General features: G+C 37.6%; 1 protein-coding gene across 1 annotated transcript in view; it reads right to left on the bottom strand.

Annotated features, from left to right (window-relative positions):
- Nucleotides 1–18,463, bottom strand: part of Fam19a1 (family with sequence similarity 19 member A1, C-C motif chemokine like) — a 657,514-nt gene extending 639,051 nt beyond the window's left edge. Inside the window, exons 1-2 of the mRNA XM_004629485.1 lie at nucleotides 17,952–18,463; nucleotides 15,924–16,044 (exon numbers count right to left, since the gene is read on the bottom strand). Of these exons, the coding sequence (XP_004629542.1) occupies nucleotides 15,924–16,041 (118 nt within the window). The 5' untranslated portion in view covers nucleotides 16,042–16,044; nucleotides 17,952–18,463. The remainder of the gene's footprint in view (nucleotides 1–15,923; nucleotides 16,045–17,951) is intronic.
- Between the last annotated feature and the right edge of the window lie 1,380 nt (nucleotides 18,464–19,843).

The following is a 19,843-nucleotide window of genomic DNA, read 5'->3' as shown; positions in this document are numbered from 1 at the left end:
ACAAAATGTTTTTTCTCCCAGAGTCAGCTTCTATCTACCTCCTGCTGTCTTTGAAGCCTGTACATGCAATTTTCCACAACACAAAAATGTCTTTCCTGGATCTTCTGAGTGTTCTAATGTACCTTATGTTCTGGCTCCAGACCAAGAGTAATTGTATATCTTTATGGAGAATTCTTATTTTGCCTGAACTTGATAGTTTACTTTTAATACAGTCTACTTTCACTTTCTCTGACCCTATATGAAGCATTGTTTTTTTCATGGAACCCTTGACCCAAGTCTTCGACACTTCTCCCACAACTCATAGAAAGGATGAATGAATGGCCTTGTAGGTCTCCAAGGGCTAACAGGAAGAAGGGCTGTCTGCTTTTTATTGATGTAACAACAGATATAAGATTACAAATACTATGGGAAGCTTCCACTTCCAAATGTTCTATTATGATGACAACTTTCTTGCATTCACATTTTTTTATTGCTTTTATTTGATGAGTAGACTGTAGCTAGTAGAAAAAACTTTGCACCAGACCTTATTCGCATAGTCAAGTACATCAGTAGGGCTTTCTGCTTACAATAGTAATAAACTACTCTTACTTGTTTTCAACAATTTAATTAAAACAATTAACTGTAGTTTGTTTTGGCAACCTATTAATGTCAGGAATGAATGTAAACAGACTCATGAAAAGATTATGATTAATAAATCCTTTACATTACTATAAAATTACTCAGATGTTCTGCTTGCCAGAAGTACTTAAGAGCATTTTTTTAAGTATGGTAATGAGGACAGTATAAAAGAGATAATAAAGTTTTATCAACGAAGTCAGCTGGGCTTCTAGAGAGCTTTTGACCTCTTTAGTGGTGAGCTAGTGCCTGTTGGGTACAGTTCTTAGGAGACTCTGAAACATTAATTGTAAATTTATCATTATCTTATGATACCTTTAATCTACCTTTTTTAATAGGACAGGTGATTTTCTTATGCTCGATTGCAATCTCTAGAGTTTTGAAATAGGACAAACAGATCTCTGAAACCTCTTTTTAACTTTTTTCATTCTACTTAAGATCAAAATATTAGATATTATTATATATAGGCAATTCTTTTTTTTAGATTTTATTAATAAACAGATAGCTAGGCAATTCTTAAGATATGATGATACTATTTTTTATTCAGAATAGAAAATGTGTAAGATTTAGCTGAAAAACATAAATAACATGCTCAAATTAGTGGCCTGGACACTTCACCATCATTGTCTTATTGGCAGATCCCTGGGTGTGTCCTTTTAGTAGTTGGGTCCTACAACAAATGAATGTCATTTAATTTTTTTTTAAATTAAAAAGGAGGGCTGGCCAAATAGCTCAGTGGATTAAAGCACCTGCAAGCAGGCGCAGGAGCTGGCAGTTCAATACCTGTGCCTGAGGTGCCGGCCCTGACCCCAGCACACATTGAGATGCCAATTGAGACTGGGAGTGGTGACACATGCCTGTAATCCCAGCTCTTGGAAGGCTGTAAAAAGGCAGATCACAACAAGTCCGATGTAGTAGTGAGACCCTGAACACCCTGTAGACCCTTCCCCCCCTCAAAAAAAAGTATAAAGAAATGGGCTAGAGGTACAGCACAGTGATAAAGTATGTATTTGGCAAGTGGGAGTCTCTGCACTCAATCCCTAGCACTTGAAAAATTAATAAAAAGAAATGAAAATACTTGAGGATGTACACTGTATAAGATTTTGTGTTGTTTTAACAAAGTTACAATTGGGTCATATCCTCATATAAGAGTCAGAAATACAGGCAGGTATTTGTACTGTTTCCATTTAATGAGTTGTTGAGTAGTTCTTTCAATTAATTAGACAAAATTCCTATTTGACTTTACACATACTCCACCAAATTTCTTGAATAAGACACCGTTAGTAACATGCTATTGAAAAAATAGTATTGTGGATATTGACCTGTTCATATTGACTTAGAACGTACAGCCAGCTATTATGTATCTCAGAACAGGGATTAAGCATAAAACTTTTTCTTGGACTAAACACGTGAATTTTTATTATCAGAAGACACATGTGATCCTAGGAGAATAAGTTCAAATTGTAAAACTACTATATGCATCTATTTTATACAATAAAATATGTTTGTAAGAACATTAAGCAGTCTATCTTATCTTTGTTCTTACATTCATATACTTATAAAAATATATTAAAATATCATGTACCAAAAATTTATGGGACAATATAGAACATAGTTTATTTCTTATTCAAGTTTACAAAGTAGCATTTTAAACAGAAACCACCATTCAATGAGTGAGATATTCAGAGTTACACTGACTTACACTAACAAAAAAGAAGTATAATAATGATAGAGATGGGATATGAATTTCTGGCCTGTCTGATACACTTTGCTTTCCCTTTCCCTAACAATCCCTTAAGCCAGGTTACTGGCAGCAATGAGGTTGGGGTTGGGTAAAAGACCTACATTCAAATCAACTCTTCAAATTGATTCCCAATGATGTATTTACATGCTACTCTTATTGGATATTTACCCTATTTCAGAAATCATACTAAGTACTTAACATACATTGGATTGTTTCATCATTTAAATCATTATTTTTAAATGACTAGTGTGGAGAACTACATATTGAATTATATGAAAAAGTAGTCTAGATTAAGAATTACTATCATCTCAAACCTAAACAAGCAAGTTCATGTATGGATAGCAGGTGCTGGATGACTGTGCTGGACATGGTGGCTGTGATTATTTTGGAATCATTCCTGTCTCTTTTAATAACTCAATGACTGGAGCATTAGAGTTGGAAGGATTGAGAGGTTGAATCTGGGTTCACATAAAACATACCATGATTGATTAGCAATGTTTGCAATGGAGTGGATGGACTGTGTGTCACAAACTTGCCATCACTACCCCTGGGATAATTTTAGAACCAAGGAATTGGAAAGAAAGATTTCTAGTCTGATTGTATAAGCAATTTCTACCTGTTATTGGATTACAAGTCTAGCAAGTTTTATTTGAAAGACAGCAAATACAATATTTTAGCAAAATGCACTGCTGCAAATGATCAAATCACTTACCAGAAAGGTCAGCCCATTTTACAATATTCTGCATAATTTATAAAGTCTCAACATGATAAATGCCAAAAATTCTTATCAGAAAAGTTAAATTGTAGTTGGAGAGAATTCTTTTCCAATGTGAATGATTTATCACTTCGTTTTAAGTCTAACAGAAAATCTACATGAATATAAATTCTAATAAATGCATATTTATCCTACACTGCTGTTGGCCTGCATGGAGCACAAAAGGGTCTCTAAACTCTGAAGAAAAAACTATTAAAAAACAAGAGCCCTACAAAAGGTATTTGCAAATGAGGGGCTGTTCAGTCAAAAGGGAGTAATGCATGTTTCCAGCCAGGCACATCTGTACAGCAAAGACTAGCAATGCTCAGCCTCAGTGCTCTAGACCACCCCATGATGCACACCAAGCAAAATGCCTGCTGTGGTTTAGGTCTAGGATGGCTCCCCAGAGCCTCATATGTTTAGAAGGTTATTGGATCTCGAGGACACCATACTCATGAGTGGCTTAATCCACTAAATAATTTAGTGGCTGAGTGTGCTGTCATGAGGTAGGATCTGGTTAGAGTTGGGTATTATGGTTTTATTTAGATTGCTGCCAAGAACCTCATCCATTCCTAGACAGGGCTTTTGGAATGGGATTGGATTATGGGCTTATAGTTGACTTGCCAGTGGCAGGCAGAGTCTGGTAGAAGATTCAGGTCACTGAGGTGTGGTCAGGAAGGGTTTATCACCCTCCCCACTTCCTCCTGGAGGCTCTTAGAGCTTCTGTGCCTCCAGGCCATGAGCAGCTTCTCTTTACACTGCCCTGTGTCATACTGTCTTACTTGGAGCCAGCCAACCATGGACTGAAACACCTACAAAATGCAATCCAAAATAAACCTCTCCTCCCTTCAACTGGGGGTTTTACCCTAGGACGAAGAAAATGACTGAGCCTATAGGTCAGAGAGCATGACCTCAATAGGTGTATTCCCTGCCCTTCCTCCTCTCTTGTCTCTCTTCTTCCTGGTCACCATGATGCAACAGTTTTGCTCTGGGCCAGGTCCTTCCACCTTCCTATTTTTACATTCAGTGCTCACCACGCACTGAAACTTTTGAGACTGTGAAGCAAAGTAAACCTCTCCTCCTTTAAGCTTTCACTAAAATTTTGTTCTGGTGACAAGAAAGTGACTAAGACAATATTCAAGACACAAACTTGGCTCATGCGGAACAGTGGTCCTCCACTCAGTAAGTGATTATATAATTTCAGTTGCTCAATACCGCCTTAGCAGTATTCAAAAAAATAGTTCTTGTGTGTGATGATGGAAGAGACACTAAACTGAGAGAGCACAAACCACTTATATTTTATTCTCACCTTAATCATTTACTGACCTCACTTTCATGTGTGTGTTCAGTTGGGATAACAAAGGCCTTCGAGGACGCTGCTGCAGATTAAATGTCTTGTTGTAGCATAGGAAACATCTTACACTGGGGTTTCACATAACAAACTCAGTAGAATGAGCCATAGTCAAAGGATGGAAAAATCTCCAACTTACTTTCTTAGGCTAGATGGCCCTGAACAAGTCAATGAACTTATTTACATGTTCATCTTCATTGACAAACTGGAAAAATTTTCTACCTCACAAGGTGATGTTGGGGATTAAACAAAGTACGCACTGTTTAGGATCATTCATTCATTCATTCATTCATTCGGCAAGCATGTATCTGCCCTCACTGTGCACCAGTAAGACTATCAGGTATGCTAGCCTTGCAGATCTGGTAAGGAACTCAGCATTAAAACAGCGATTATAGTAAACTACCCTTTCTACTGCTACTCAGAAAGTGTAAGTTTTCACATCTAATAGGTGATCACTAAACATTTGTTGAATTCAGGCATTAAATCAGTTTTATGTTAAAAGTAAAAATTATTCTCCTCTGGCTTTGAGTTAGAGACATGCTGCTTTCTTTAATAAACAAACAGTTGAAATGACACAGTGATGTATTTTGTCTTTCATTGCACAAAGATAAGATTAGTGCAAAAGTCCAAAAGGGCTCACAGGGTTCTGACAACCTGGCCAATTTACAATTCCTGCAACTTTAATAATTGGCTGCTTGGTTTTCACTGTGACAATGGGGCTCCCACCTAATTCTCCATCTCTGGTCACCAGTATACACCAAGATAGCCTTTGGAATGCAAAACAGTAACTAGGGAGAAAGTGTGGGGGAGTCTGGCTGTCCCTATAATTCAGATACGCAAATGCTTTATACACGGGGCTGAACCCCCAACCTTCCAGGGTCAATGCCCCTCCCCCATCCCTGAGTCTGTACTTGTGCTAGCCCAGGTTGAATAGGCTATCCTTAATCTTTTACCTACCAGACAAATCTTCAAAACCCAACACAGAATTGTCCCCCGTTCCACCAGGGCTTTCTGAGTCTTCTCCCCCAGGAAGGAGTGGCTTTCTCCTTTGTGATCACATAGCCACTGTTCAGGTAGAACCCAAGTCACCAGCAGAGAGTCAGACAAGCATAGAGAGAGAAACCCAATCTTTCTGGAGGTGATGTAAAGAAAACTGTGCGACTGTCACAAGCCAATAGAACTGTCAGAACAGTGCTATCTTAGACAGCAGTGTCTACTAGACACGAATGGCTCTGTAAGTTTGGCTCCAATTTAGTGTTTTTTTTTTTTTAATGAAAAGAGTAATACTGTGGCATGGATTGTTTATTTTTAATTTTTTTTTAATATAAGAGGGACTCTCGAATTGGTTAGCCTGTTAACTACAAGGTCATTGGTCACACTCTCCACTTTCATGTGAGTGTCAATGAACTGACAGGCAGCACCTAGAGAAGGAATGAAAAATATTCCTGAAACCTCATCCAGAATCTGCAGGAAAATTCACTGCTATTGATTAGGTAGGCCTGTGACAGATAGAAGACTGGAAATTGGCAACATGAACACCATAAATCTTCGCTTCCTTTCAAACAGTCCTGGGAGCAGCTGTCAAAAATGTTACCATATAAATGTTCACCCAGTGACCTCGACTCCCAACTACCTCTCCAGAACATGGTGTCTTGCAAATTCAGCAGCTGAACAGGTGTGAGAAGCTACCAAACCAATTGGATTTAATAAGACCACATCTGTGCAGCTTCCACACACTATGTTCTCATGTCTTTTACTATTCTATTTAACAAAAGAGCTGTATTTATTTATTTTTACAGCAACACTTTTTAAATTCAGTGTACTATGAAGGCTGATATCTATGTATTTTTTTTTTTTTTTTTTTTTTTTTTTTTTTTTTTTTTTTTTTTTTGTGAAAGTGGTACTCAAACTTTTTCTGGCCACAGCATACTGAAGTGGGAAAGTAATCCAATTCTTACATGTCTCTACTTCTCAGTAGAAAAATTCTGAGGTGATAATTTCTTGGAAGAAGCATTTTTGAATCACTAATTATTTGTATGAAATTAGATAAACTTATTAACCTGCTCTTACATTATATAGCAATGCTTATGGACATAAAAAGAAAAGAAAAATATTGTCCATCATCCAAATAACTTGCAGAGGCTTATAGTTCATAGTTTTAAAGTCACATGTAAATGTGACATGTAAGCAGCTTTTAAGGAATCTATATATGTTTAGCAATAAGAATATAGATGAACCATTTCTGAACCACAATGTAGTAATGACTCACAGTCCAGAAACTCTAAAATACACAGCGTGCAAAAATATCATTCTTATGATAGAGTTAACTAAACATCTCACAGAAAACTTCATTGATAATGAGGAAAAACTAAACCAACACTAATTTTAATTAAAAAGCAAGAACCACAACAATTGAAAATCACTAACAATTTAAGACAACACTCATGATACACTGATAACAAATTATCCTTCCTAAAATTGGATGAATTCTAATTATTTGCATGCAAAAGTCTGCAATGTTCTGAGAGCTGGCAGCCAATTTTCTTAGTAGAATACTCAATTAAGAAAGCTCAGAAAAATCTTAGTTATATGTCATTTGCAGTAGAATGATAACTTAGTTTACTAACAAGTACTTTTATTCTTATGTAGAATAAATGCACATGAAATCCTAAATCATTTTCCCAAAAGAAACCTACCCCCACAATTTCAAGGTATATTTATGACCCACTAGTGGGCTGCCAACTAGACTTTGAAAACTTTAACAAAGTATTAAATTAGGAGTTTTATATAGGCATCAGTATGTTGCCTGATATGTTTGTTTTATTACTATCTCTCCAGAACCTTAATCTAAAAGAAAATTAATTTAATTTTATCAGAAATTTAAATGAGATCTCTGATTAAAACATGATCCATTATATAAAATTTCTGCATTTACTTGGGTCTTACCGATACAATTCAGGAATGTATAAGAGGCTCAGATCCACAAGGTGCAGCCTGTTGGCCTAATTTCAGGTAAGACTGAAGTGCAAGCATAATTTCAAGCAGGCCAAGCTAGAGGTAGACTGTCCTCTTTGGACCTCGTTACTCTTACTTCTTTCCATGCTGCTTGTGTAAAGAGTTTGATAAAGTCATTAGGCATCCCACAGTGCTGGAGCTGGAGATGAGTTCCACCGTCCATGGGTGGTATGTAGCCTGAAGCCAAAGCTTTGTTTGCCCTACCCTGAATTTTGTAAGGTATGGAAATTATACATAAAATTTCAAGCTTCTGGTTTGCCTTGAGATATTAGATACTCTCCGCATATTGGGCCCATCTCAGGTAAAGCTCCGGGTACACTGTCCCCCCAGATATGTACTGTATATGCTCTTGGGTTGTCACAGTTCGCATCAGTTCCTAATCGTGGCTCTTACATGGCTAAATAAACTTTTGCTACCAAGAGGATCTTGCCTTGCCCACCAGAAAGTTTTTTATAGCTCAGCAAAAAGCTTTATTAAGTATTCAAAAGTAATTGTTGTACTGCATCATGCTGTATTAAGTAGATAAAATGAACTAATCAGTTCTCTGGGCCATTTAAAGCTTCATTATTTGACAGAATATACTTCATGGTTCGTGGAAGACATGGATCATCTTCTTGGAGGTAAGGGACGATAAGAATATCACTGGTTTCTTGTAACATCTTATCTGGATCCTTATACTTCGATAATTGTGGTGAAATCCTGAAAGATACAGGCCCTGGCTCGTGTTCTGGTGCTAATCCATCATGTTTGATACTACAAAAAGGCTTAATATGCTTTCTTACCAGTACTTGAATTGTAGAGGATATTCAGTTCTTTCTTAGCTAACACCAAGTTGATAAGCAAATGTTTACTGAATTCCTACCCAATACTGGTCAGTAAGAAGTAAGAGTTCCTGGCCTTCTGACCCCACACCAGGGTACATGGTCAATTTCAGGAGCACTGTATCACTTCCTGCCAATGCTGTGGTGATTTGTCTACAACCAGGAACTGACAATTCAGTCAGTCCATTCCCCACCCAAACAGGGGGAAATAAGGAAAAACCCATAGATGTATGTAGACTCGGTTAACTTGAACTTATTACTCAATGACATGGAGGTGCCCTACAAGACAAAGTCTAGCAAGAGTGTGGTAAGGCAAATGCAGCAGCTAGTATTATCAGTAGAGCAATGGCCACACCTGAGGATGTAGGAGTTCTGTGCTTCTGGGCACAGGATTAAGACTTGAGTGAACCTCTTGCCCCATGAAGGAAAAGTCTACTTAATGAATAAGCAGAACACTCAGCACTCAATCCATCTTCTAGGAGAAGATCTTTGGTCACACGATGCTTTCTTTCCCCTCTGGACCTTTATGAAATAAAATTGGTGAGCAGAAATAAATAATGGACCAAGAGACATGCCTTGAGGACATTATCTTTGGAGGGTTCAATCAGTTTACATACACTAAAATAATTAATCTTTCCTTATTCTAAAGAAAGAAACAATTGTTCATCTGATGTTATGTCCTCCCTCTTACAAACAAGAAATAAATTTTTCTCTTGATATCAAAAGATTTGGAATGCAAAAGACCTTTTTCGATTTCCTTGGAGAAGCTTCCTATTTAGTCTCTTGTAATTGATTTGAAATCTACTATTGGGGTGGCCCATATTAAACTAAATCCTTAAGGAACATTTATAAAAACATTCCCTACATATATTATGTACCCATTAATATATATTTAAAAGTATGATAATTGTTTGGATTGTTTTGATGAATATTTCTGTCAAATATTGAGTCAAATGTCTACATATATACATACATATATATATATATATATAAATGCATGTTATATTGATCATTTAAGGTTGATAACACTCCATTTGAGAGGTCTCCAAGTTGTAAACACACACACACACATACACACACACACACACACCTGTATACCCCTACATTCACATAACTAAACCTTCACACACCTAGTCACACACAAGCAGTAATACCTAAAGAAGAGTATCAGATTCTATCACAACATTCTTTCTCACCTCAATAATTTAACAAGTGTTTTCTGAGAACCTACTATAAGCCAAGAACCTTTTTTATAGTGTGAGAAATTAAATGGTGAGGGCTTGGGAGATAGTTCAGCAGTCTAAGTGCCTGCCTGGCAAGCACAAGGTCCCAAATTCAATCCCCAGTACCACATACAGTGTGGGGGCTGCCACTTGCCTATAATCCCAGCTCTGGGGAGGCTGAGACAAGTGGATCACTACAAATCCAAGCTGTGTGGTGAGACACTGTATCAACAACAACAGCAAAAACAAAAATAAATTTTAAAAAAGCAATTAAAGGGTGGATGGTACAGGATTCCACAGTTTTGTTCCACATTTCTTATTGCATGTAATATGAATAGGTACAGCAGATGTTGCTTGAATTAAATAAAAAACTTGGAAAAATTTTAGTTAAATCAAATCCACTTTTTTATCTGCAAATCTTTCCAGAACTTTCATACATTTACACTCACTGCAAAATTCCCAAAGGTGAATACACCACAGAGCTGCGCCTCCCCAGTAATCAACACGTTTTTCCCAAGGAGAATCCTGAGGGGAGAGTTTTTATGAAATATAATTTGAGAAGTGCTGGCCTAAGCATTTTATTACATCAAGGCTTTAAGAAGGAAAGGGGCCTTAGATATGTTTTTAGTTATATTCTCTCTTTTTTTTCTTCATTTGGAAACAGATAGAGTTTTAATTTTATAATTGAAACTCTATAGCTAATGTTTTTTAGCTTTTTATTTAAAAATATGCTCAAAGCAAGGGTAAATGAAAATACAGAATTATAGTAGTTAATAAGTCTATGTCATTCAAAACATTTCACCAGATTTATCTAGTACTTTCTAAGGGGTGTTTGTATTCTTTTTGACATTTTAGATACAAGTACAAATATGATTATTTTCCTCAAAAATAATTTTGAAGCAGAGCATTCTTTTCTTTGTTTTCTTCTGTCATAGTATATCTTGGAAATTTTTCCACATGAGCACATATAAACATATCTCATCCTTCGTAATGGCTATGCTGACTCCCATTGAGTGGAGTTATGCTGTGATTTATTATACCAATCCCACTTTGATGGAGATGAAACTCTTACCTTATTTTTGACAGTAAATCCACTGTTACAATGACTATACTTTAGCATGCATAAATTATTCTTACATTTCTCAATATTTTTTGTATTTTCAGTGTCTAGAAATGGAACTGTGTGCTAAAATTTGTATATTTCATATGTTGAAAGTAATTTCCAAATTCTTTTTGAAAAATTCCACATTTTTGGTATGCTCAAAATCTGAGATATTGGAAGCAGGGTTGATATTTGAAACAGTTTTCTTAGAAAAGTTTAAATCATCATTTTAAACTCTGAGAAATTAGATGTTGAAAATCAGTGCTCATGTGTGCCACTTCTAAATATTTTTGTTTGCAGTGTCATATAACACTATATTTATCAACTATGAATTGAAGCCATAGGCTTTAGCTCAAATCAGCACTCACTTAATATAACTGTTTTCTTAAAAGCTAATGAGCTAACAGGAGAAATTTGTTTTCATCCCTACCTTATTTTGATATTTTAGGGTTTATCAAATACCCATAGCTGCACTCTGACTTTAGGATGAGGTCAGTATCATCAATCAGATGATCAATAGGTTATTACTAGCACCAGTTTACATGAAATAACAACCTGTCTGCTCTAATCTCCAGACCAATTCACTATGTTTAAGGACCTCACTCGGGCAGGAATTGTTAAAAAGCCAATAAGTGACCACTGCTGTACACACCGTTTCTTCTATAATAAGAATATAAAACAGCCCTTAACTGCAATGTGTTTTGGAATTCTGAGGCATATTCTTTAAGTAGTTTTCTAAAAAGATAGTGCTGAATGGCAAGGTTAGAAAAAATGTAAGACATGCAAGAATGTTTCTGAGTAATTTAACAAAAATTGCCACACTTTCAAATGCATGGTGATGTTGGGTATATAAAAATGGAATCATAAATGAATACTTTTAACACATATAGTTTCCTCAATACAGCTTTAAATTTTGTTAAGTATAAATTATATAGGTAATTCTATTCAAAGTAATCTTATTATATATCGTTTTCATATACCCCATTAATAAAATAACAGTGATTGAAGGATAAATGGTTCATTAGATACTTGTGACTCCTTGTGTCATGTACTTTATCTATGTAATTTTAAATTAACAAAGAATCCTCAGGATTCTTTCCTTTCTAAAGAATTTTGAGATAATCCATATTTTATTAAGTTTTAAGGACACCCTACACACATCAACCCACACAACCAAAATTAAGTAACCATTGAAATCCTGTAATAATTTATATATCCATGAGGAGAAACAACTCTAGTTAAAAGCTTGGTTTGGCAATCTCATCCTTATTTCCCCATTCACAAATACTGGTGTCTATAAAGAGTTGAAGCTGTCTATTTTAATTACCTGAAAGAATAAGAATAGCACTTTGAGTTTTCATTGCTCAGTGTGTCTTTTTTAAATTAAATGACCTTCCTCTGGCTTTAGAATGAAAAAAATAATAATAGAGTAATAGTCACAGATACTCTTCAAGTTTTTATGGTAACTTTCTACATCATTCCCCAAATAAAAACTTGATCTAGCCAAATACTAAATTATTGAAGTTATGTATCTGTTAATCCATAGCCCATTTTACTCATTTATGTAATTTTAAAATTCACTTTCATTTGATTGACTATTTTAATCTTCCTTAACTAGTGAGTAACTGAGAATAAATGGTGCATTCCTAATACTATAAATATGAAAAATAGAAAGTCCTTAGGGACTGCAGGCGAATACATTAAAACCAGTCCATTTTCTGGTTAACATATTCTCATTCTGTTTGTGTATAAACCCACTGCACTGAGAAGACATATCACAAATTCAGGGCGTCACACAAACACTGTCCCAATTTCATGTATGATGGCAGACACTGGCCCAAATTGCTAAGCATTTCCCCTAACAGACCTGACTGGGTGGTGTCATCCAGGTGCATCCTGGTCTGAAGGAGGGGAGCACAGCGCCCAAGTCCACTCATCTGTCAGTGTAATGGATTATTTTTTGAAAGGCTGAAATTGGCTGCTTGCAATTGGAACACCGTCAATCTTACTCTAGAGGAGATGGGGAGCTGCTTGTAGGGGGCTGGCAGGAGGGGGATGGACAGCTGTTCCTAAGCAGGTGAGGGGCAACTGTAAAGCCTTCATCTCCCCCCACTCAGGGCGTTGGGTGAAAGATTTGTTATTTTGCACATTTCCTGGACGCTTGGTATGCACACAGAGTCTGCCTGCTCTTGCTTTATGAAAGGGGCAATTTTTCAAGCTTAGGCAAATGTAGCAAAGCTCAGGGTCTGCTGGCGTCTCATTTTTTTCCATCATGTCACTTGTTTTAACCGATTTGAGAAAATGAGATTATGTTTTTCCTTTTTGCTCATTTATCCAGCTATTTATTTATTTATTTGCTCATTTAGGGGTGGATTGTCACAGATAACTGGCCCTGATTTCTCTCTTGTTTTCATACACATTTCATTAGTGTCCCTGAAGATTTAAGACCCACAATGAAAAATGTCACAGCTCTCATCAAAAAAGCATATTTTTACTTTTAAAATAAAAATAGAAGATTATATTAAAAAGTACGACTGAAATAATCAACAATATTGCTATGACCAAGATCTATCACTTTAATTTTTGCAGTTATTGTCCACCCCCCCCAAAAAAACAAGAGAGTTGAATTATTGGATTATCCAGAACCACTGGACTTTCAGTTTAATATCATTTTAATATCTTTGCATCAAAAATGAGATATTTTTAGTTTCTTCTTTTTAACAATGAACCAAAGATGGTTCTCAAATATGTAAGCACTTGTGGCTGAAACTGATTTCAATGCTAGTTTGTTGGGGCATCCATTGTGCAGTTTGACTATGCATGTGTTGGTAATAAGTAAATCCTAAAACAGACAACAGAAAAAATAAACATAGAATTTAATTTCAGTTAGAATTCAAGCTTATTACTCATAACAGCTATAAGCTCCCACCAAAAAAAGAACAGACTAACTGACTAATAGAGACAATCTACAAGAAAGCTTTTTGCAAACTGAAGAGTGTCTATTTTAGGATTATACACATCAAAGATAAAGTAAGACACGTAGCATCCTGTGGTATGTTCTAGCCATGTACACCTGGTTAAAAACAATATAAAGGAACAAATGAAACTAAGGTTCCATCCTAGTTGTGTAGATTAAAACCAGACTCATCCAACATCAGTCTCACAGGTTGTCACCCTGTAAGTGGACATGAGTGATCCCTGATATTGATGCAGAACTTTATGGTTTGCAAACACTTTCTTGGAAGTTAGTTGATTTAATCCCAAGCACATCTCCAGACAGAGAAATGAGCTCAGAAATGAAAAGCCACTGGGCCAAGTCATGTCTTGTTAAGTGACTTCACCCAGCTGGCCCTTGACTCTGCTCTCCTCACCAGTTCTGCCTCTCTCTCCTTTCCGAATGGGTTTGCAGCTCCATGTATTCCATAACTTGAAAGTTTCAACAAGTTATGTGAATATCATACGTCCTCAAAGAGAATACTCAGCCTGGTCATTTTCCCCTCCCCGACACAGTGCTGCAGGGGAAATCAGACCCATGGCATTTCTGGGGCAGCTGCTGGCTTCGCTGCCTCAGTAAAGTTAACAAGAAATTCTTGGAACTTTCTATCACACTCACTTTCGTAGGGACTTAACTAAATAGTGAATTAACCCTGAGAACAGTGCCTAAGCCACCCACCTTAGGTGTTTTCATTGTGAATTCACATTGTTGAGGTACACAACGAAGGCTGATCTCCCTCACTGTATGACTGCAAGAACATTTCTTGGTGAACAAATCGGTGATTAAATGATTGGAGGTAAAGCGGGGACAAAGGGATCCCCATATCCACTTTTGTGTCCCTCCCCCGCGCCAGGCTCTGGACCAGACACAGAAATAGGAGCGGACAGCAAAGACGCAGACCGAGCGGTTTCCATGCCCACCTGCAGGGGCACCCGCTCACCCTCGCCTTCGTTCCTCGACCCTGGAAGGGGTAGGGTGGGTCCGGGACCCAGGCGGCCCGGCCTCGGCCCCCACCCGCCGCCCGCACCGCGCTCTCCAGTCCCGCCGGCGCGTGCCTGCCTGCAACGCGGAGGACCAGGTGCACCACGCTGCTGCAAAGCCTGCCCAGCCTGGAAGCTGAGCCCCGGAGGGAGCAAAAGAGCTTGGAGGAGGCAGCGAGGGCGGTGCCATGGAGGCCCCGCTGATACTGAGCCCTGCCGCGGAGCACGGAGAAACGGGCGTGGACCTGGACCCGCACCGCAGCAGGAGGAAGCAGGGTGGTTACCAGGGAGGAGCGAGGGATCTGCAGCGGGGCTGGAGGCTCCGGAGCGCTCCGCACGCAGCGTCCTCCGGAACTCTGCGCGCAACTGGTCCCAGAGGCCGAACTTGACCCACCGGAGCGGGGACCGCGAGGGAGGGGCTGGAGTGAACCGCTGCTGGACCGAAGCTAAGGGGAACGTGGAAGGAAGGCCTCCCGGGAAAGGCAAGCACAGTCGAATTGGGAGGGACAGGAACAAGGTAACTGGACGATGTGGAGAGGACAGAAAAAAATCTACCCTGAAAAGGGAGGCCGGTGAGGGTTAAGAAATACGCTTTAAACAGGCAGACGACGAAAGCAAAATGAACCCAAAACTAAAAATCCTGCGCAGAAAAAAACAAAAAATTCTGTCTAGAAGAAATTGATTCCTGAAACTGGCAAAAGAGGAAAAAAAGAAAAGAAAGAAAGAAAAAAGAATTCAGAAAAAGACAGAGAGAAAGACAAAAGAAAAAGCCACTGAACCAAGGAGAAGAACAGAAAGTGAAGAGAAAAAAGGCCAATTAAACCACACAGGAAATAGTAAGTCACTTTTAAATTTCTTTTTTCTTGGCAACTTCTCTCTAAAGTTCCTTTGAAGACTAAAGTCTGCACAAAATCCGTAGCCTCATAGAGCCACGCACAACTGTATCCACTCTAGGTAAGATCATTCCAGGAATAGACATGCCAAGAGCCCTCCCACCCCCCAAGTCTTGAAAGTTATCTGCCACCTTTTGCAGAATATTGTGCTATTGGCCAAAGCATGCAAAAAGCAACAAATGACTTCTATTTATCCAGATGTGAATAGGAATCATTTAGAGAAACCCAGTTTTCTGAGAAATAAATAGAAACACCTCCAACGCATTTTGGTACACTCTCCTGCCCCCAGAGTACCCAGCCAACAATCTGTCTTGAAACTCAAAGGCAAGCTGCCCACTCTGTGGCACTTTCTGTCACTTGCATTCAACCATCTGTTAAGAAGCCAGGGTGAATGTGGAGGAGGCTGCGGTGAGCCCGCCGCCCCGCTTACCTGGTCTGTGCAGGTGGTGCTGTTGGAAGGTGTGCTGAAGCGACCCATGACAGAGCAGCATTGCGCAAGCACTTATCCACAAGTACAGGACCCAGGACATCGCAGAGACCATTGTCATTCTCTAAAGAGAACATGAGACACAAAAGGTCACCCCTGGTTTCAAACCCTCAGCTCAGTCAGCTCCACTGATGAGGGAAGGGAAGTCTCAGACGTCATGTTCCTTTGCTACTTGGCTGGTGAGAAATAGTGATCCAGCAGAGGTCATGCCAGGGACTGAAATAGAGAGAAAACCCTTTCCAGGAGATCCTAAACGCATTTTTAAAACACAATCTGCAGAATAAAACTGCAAAGATTGCCAAAATACAAAAAGTTTCTGTTAACTAGGCAGTTGGAAACATTGCATGCCAACTAAAAATATGGTTTTACACAATAAGTTGAAAACTATAGTTATCCCAAGAATTGAAAAGCTTCAGACTTGGGTTCATTCTAACTTCATTGCAAGTCTGACATAAGCGTGGAAAAAAAAGTGTTGTTTTTTAATTCTACAGTCATGAATTTTTAATCGCAATGCTGTCTTCTAAACTAAATAATTATTTCTCAGAGTCATGTTATCATCCAATAGAACTGATCATTCTGGCTGTATTTAAAATCGTAAAGAATTGTCTTCAGCCAGGATGAGTTTCAGATGCAAGATCTATGTGTCTATCCTGGAGCAAGCTGTAATTTACAATAATGCTTTGTCTCCTAAGGTTCCATTGTGGCATTTGTGGTAGAGGAATAATGAATATGTATATACAGGTGGTGTATGTATTTATGGATGAACATATACCTTTTCTCAGGCGCTGAGAAACTTTGACACTTTTATCTGTACCTATGAGAATCTTAGGAGCTACAGAGGCTCAACTGCGCTACATATTGTCCAATGTCTCAAACAACACCTTATGCTGCATTTCACATTGCCAGATTAATCAAACTTGAAGCTTCATCCTTACTCAGCCAGTGATTGGAAGCATTTTCTGTACAAGAATCTAGCTAACTGTATGCTTTTCTCCTAAGTAAAGAGGGCTATGGAACCAAGATTGTTTCTTGTTTTCCCTTCCACTGTCAAATGATACCCTTCAAGAACTGTAACTATACATTGAAAGAGTGCTGCTGACCTCCCAGGGTGGCCTTGTTTTTTTACTTGAAATTGGCATTCTTAAAAAATCTGTGATGTTCAGAAAACAAAAATAGATATTTTAGGCATGTATTTGTGCACATGCTACAGGATAATTTGTGGGTTTTAGAAGTGAGATAGAGGGTTTTAGGAATATAATAGCTAAATTGTGACAATTATAATTAAGTGCAAAGTAGGAAAACATTATTTTGGACAGCATGGTATCAATGGCACACTCTCTGTGACTCAGATGGACCCCTCACTTTCTAATTACTTTCACTGCCCACTGTTTACATTCCTATATAGCAGACTTTGCCTCATTGTTTTTAGGACTATCAGGATAACATAAATGCATTCTCCCCCATAGAGGAAAAATAGCAGCACCCCTCCTGGGAATCCTACAATGAATACATTTATAGCCTTTTCAGAATACCCTGCAAATAACAGAAAGATGAAACAGAGATGACTAGCACGCATTTCCTGCATGAGAATCAATGTTAAAATGCACTAAGAATTAATCAAAACTTAAAAAATAACAAAAATTCTGCCATAATGAAAACTTAACTGTTATCCAGTGACTGCTTTCTTTTGCTCATTTCTTCACCCACATAGATCTTAGCCTTCAAAAAGATTTACTGTGACTTGCCATTTACATTTTTCTCTTTTCACATTTAACTTTCTTTAATTCTCAGCATTACTTCTGAGCCTCTTGTACATCACTCTTCCTGCTGACTCTCTTTACAAAGAGGTGGTCTCAGTGTTGATAAGTGTTTCCCCCCAAATAATAGATCCAGCCTTGAACAGTTCTCTATAAGGCTGAGTATGTTTCAAATCTGCTTTCTGGATCTTAAATCTTTAAAGAAGCTTCTTACCTGAAAAATCCAGCCAAGAGCAGAGTACTGTATTAGTGTTCATTGGAAAGATCTAACACTTTTTAAAATCCATCTATGTCACAGTTTTGAGATTTTAAAGAAAGAGCTTCCCAACAATCTTCTTTCTCAGGAATAAAAAAAAAAAAAAAAACAAAAACAAAAACAACTGTTTTTCGTTCCGGTGATCCTATTTCCACAGTAAAGAAGACATCAGGTTCATTCAGACTGTATTGTCAGAAAATGAGCCAACATTTGAGGGGTGGAAACCTTGTCATTTTCACCTTTAAATCATCTCCTGGCGTCACCTCTGCCTGAAGAGACCTTTGAAGTGATGGTGAGATAATGTACAGCGTCCTGATGAGAGTCAATTTATAGTCACCAGTGGACCATCCCCACTCCTGTATCTTCGCGGCAGAGTTAGGCAGGGAAATGTAAGCGCTGGGCTGCTATACGGTGCTGGTGCTGTAAGTAGCAGTAGTCTGTTTCATTACATCCCTCCTCTCTAAAGTATCACATGTCTTAAAGTGACATTACCTTCTATTACAGCGACTGTGAATTCTAATATCTGCCCCTAACTCTTCAACAACTCAAGCAGTGCTTTAACTCTGTATTGTCTGATATCTTATGTTGGATTTTCTGATACTATTCATTTGCCAAATCAGTAAAGAAAGAAAGGAGAAACAAAAGGAAAAAATACTTTGTAAAATATTGATAGTGTTAATAGGTATTAGGCTTCTAACAGTAAATAGGAAAGTGAAATATATGCCACTTCTTATCTCTTAATGTTCTTTTAGTCAGTAAGTTAAAAAGAACTATTGTTAGGCTTGTAGTAATTTAATTCTGTTAGTTATTTTGGCTGCCAAATCCAGGAATAGGTTATATCTGGAATACAATAGAGACATTTAGGTATATATTCTGAATTTTTAAAAATAGGTTTAACATGTGGTTTTTAGCATAGCACTGAGATTGATGGAGAAATATGCTCAAGATTTTTATTTTTAAATATTTAGCTTTCCCTAAAATAACATGCTGGGATAAGGAGAAGAAACGCTTGGAAGGTCAATCTTGTTTCTAGTGCTATGGCTTGAACCCTTCTTCCTTTAGAAATATAGTGTGATTGTTATTGAATTTCAAAGATGCATGTAAGGTGACCTACTTTTCATTTATATATTACACTAGTAATAATTCTCTGAAACATACGCATTCAGTTGCTTCATATATCACTTGTAAAGCACCTACTATGTGACAGATTCTTGGCACAGAGCATAAAATATGATCAGATTGATTTTCACTGTCACAGACCATACTTTCTGTCTAGCCTTTAATATTATTTTCAAAACTGGTGTAGTTCTCATAATCTTACTTCAAAAGCTTTTCAAAATTTCTCAGGATATTCTCTTGGTTTTTGCAAAGATTACAGAGGAGGTTCAATGCCACCATGAATCTTTGGAAACCTTTTTCTTTTCTTATTTTATACAAAGTGAAGGAGGAGGAGGTCCTCCATGCCTCATTGTCTTTCCCACTGGTTAGTCAATTGCACAAAACAAATTAAGAGATCTTTGTAACAGAACAATTGCTCATTAAAAGTTAACACTAAATAATTTTGAAGGTACAGTAAATATTAATTTAATACTAAATTTAGAAAGCCATGTTCTACTTTGTATTGAATATTTCATTTCTTTTGTTCATTATTTTCTTAATGTGTATATTGAGAAAGTTTATGCTGTGTGCAGTATCAAGACACAAGTAATAATAACTGCAACAGCAACAGCAGTTGCCAAACTTTCACCATGTAGTACTATATATTATGTCTTGTAAATGGGTATTGTCACTATTTCCATCTTTTAAATGAGAAACATGAGACAAAGGAAGAGTGGCTAAAGAACTTATTC

Source organism: Octodon degus, unplaced genomic scaffold (genome assembly GCF_000260255.1).
Source record: "Octodon degus isolate 3935 unplaced genomic scaffold, OctDeg1.0 scaffold00030, whole genome shotgun sequence".
In the NCBI taxonomy this organism is placed as follows: Eukaryota; Metazoa; Chordata; class Mammalia; order Rodentia; family Octodontidae; genus Octodon; species Octodon degus.
Note: the sequence above shows the minus strand (reverse complement) of the source record. Positions and strands in the feature narration are given on the sequence as shown.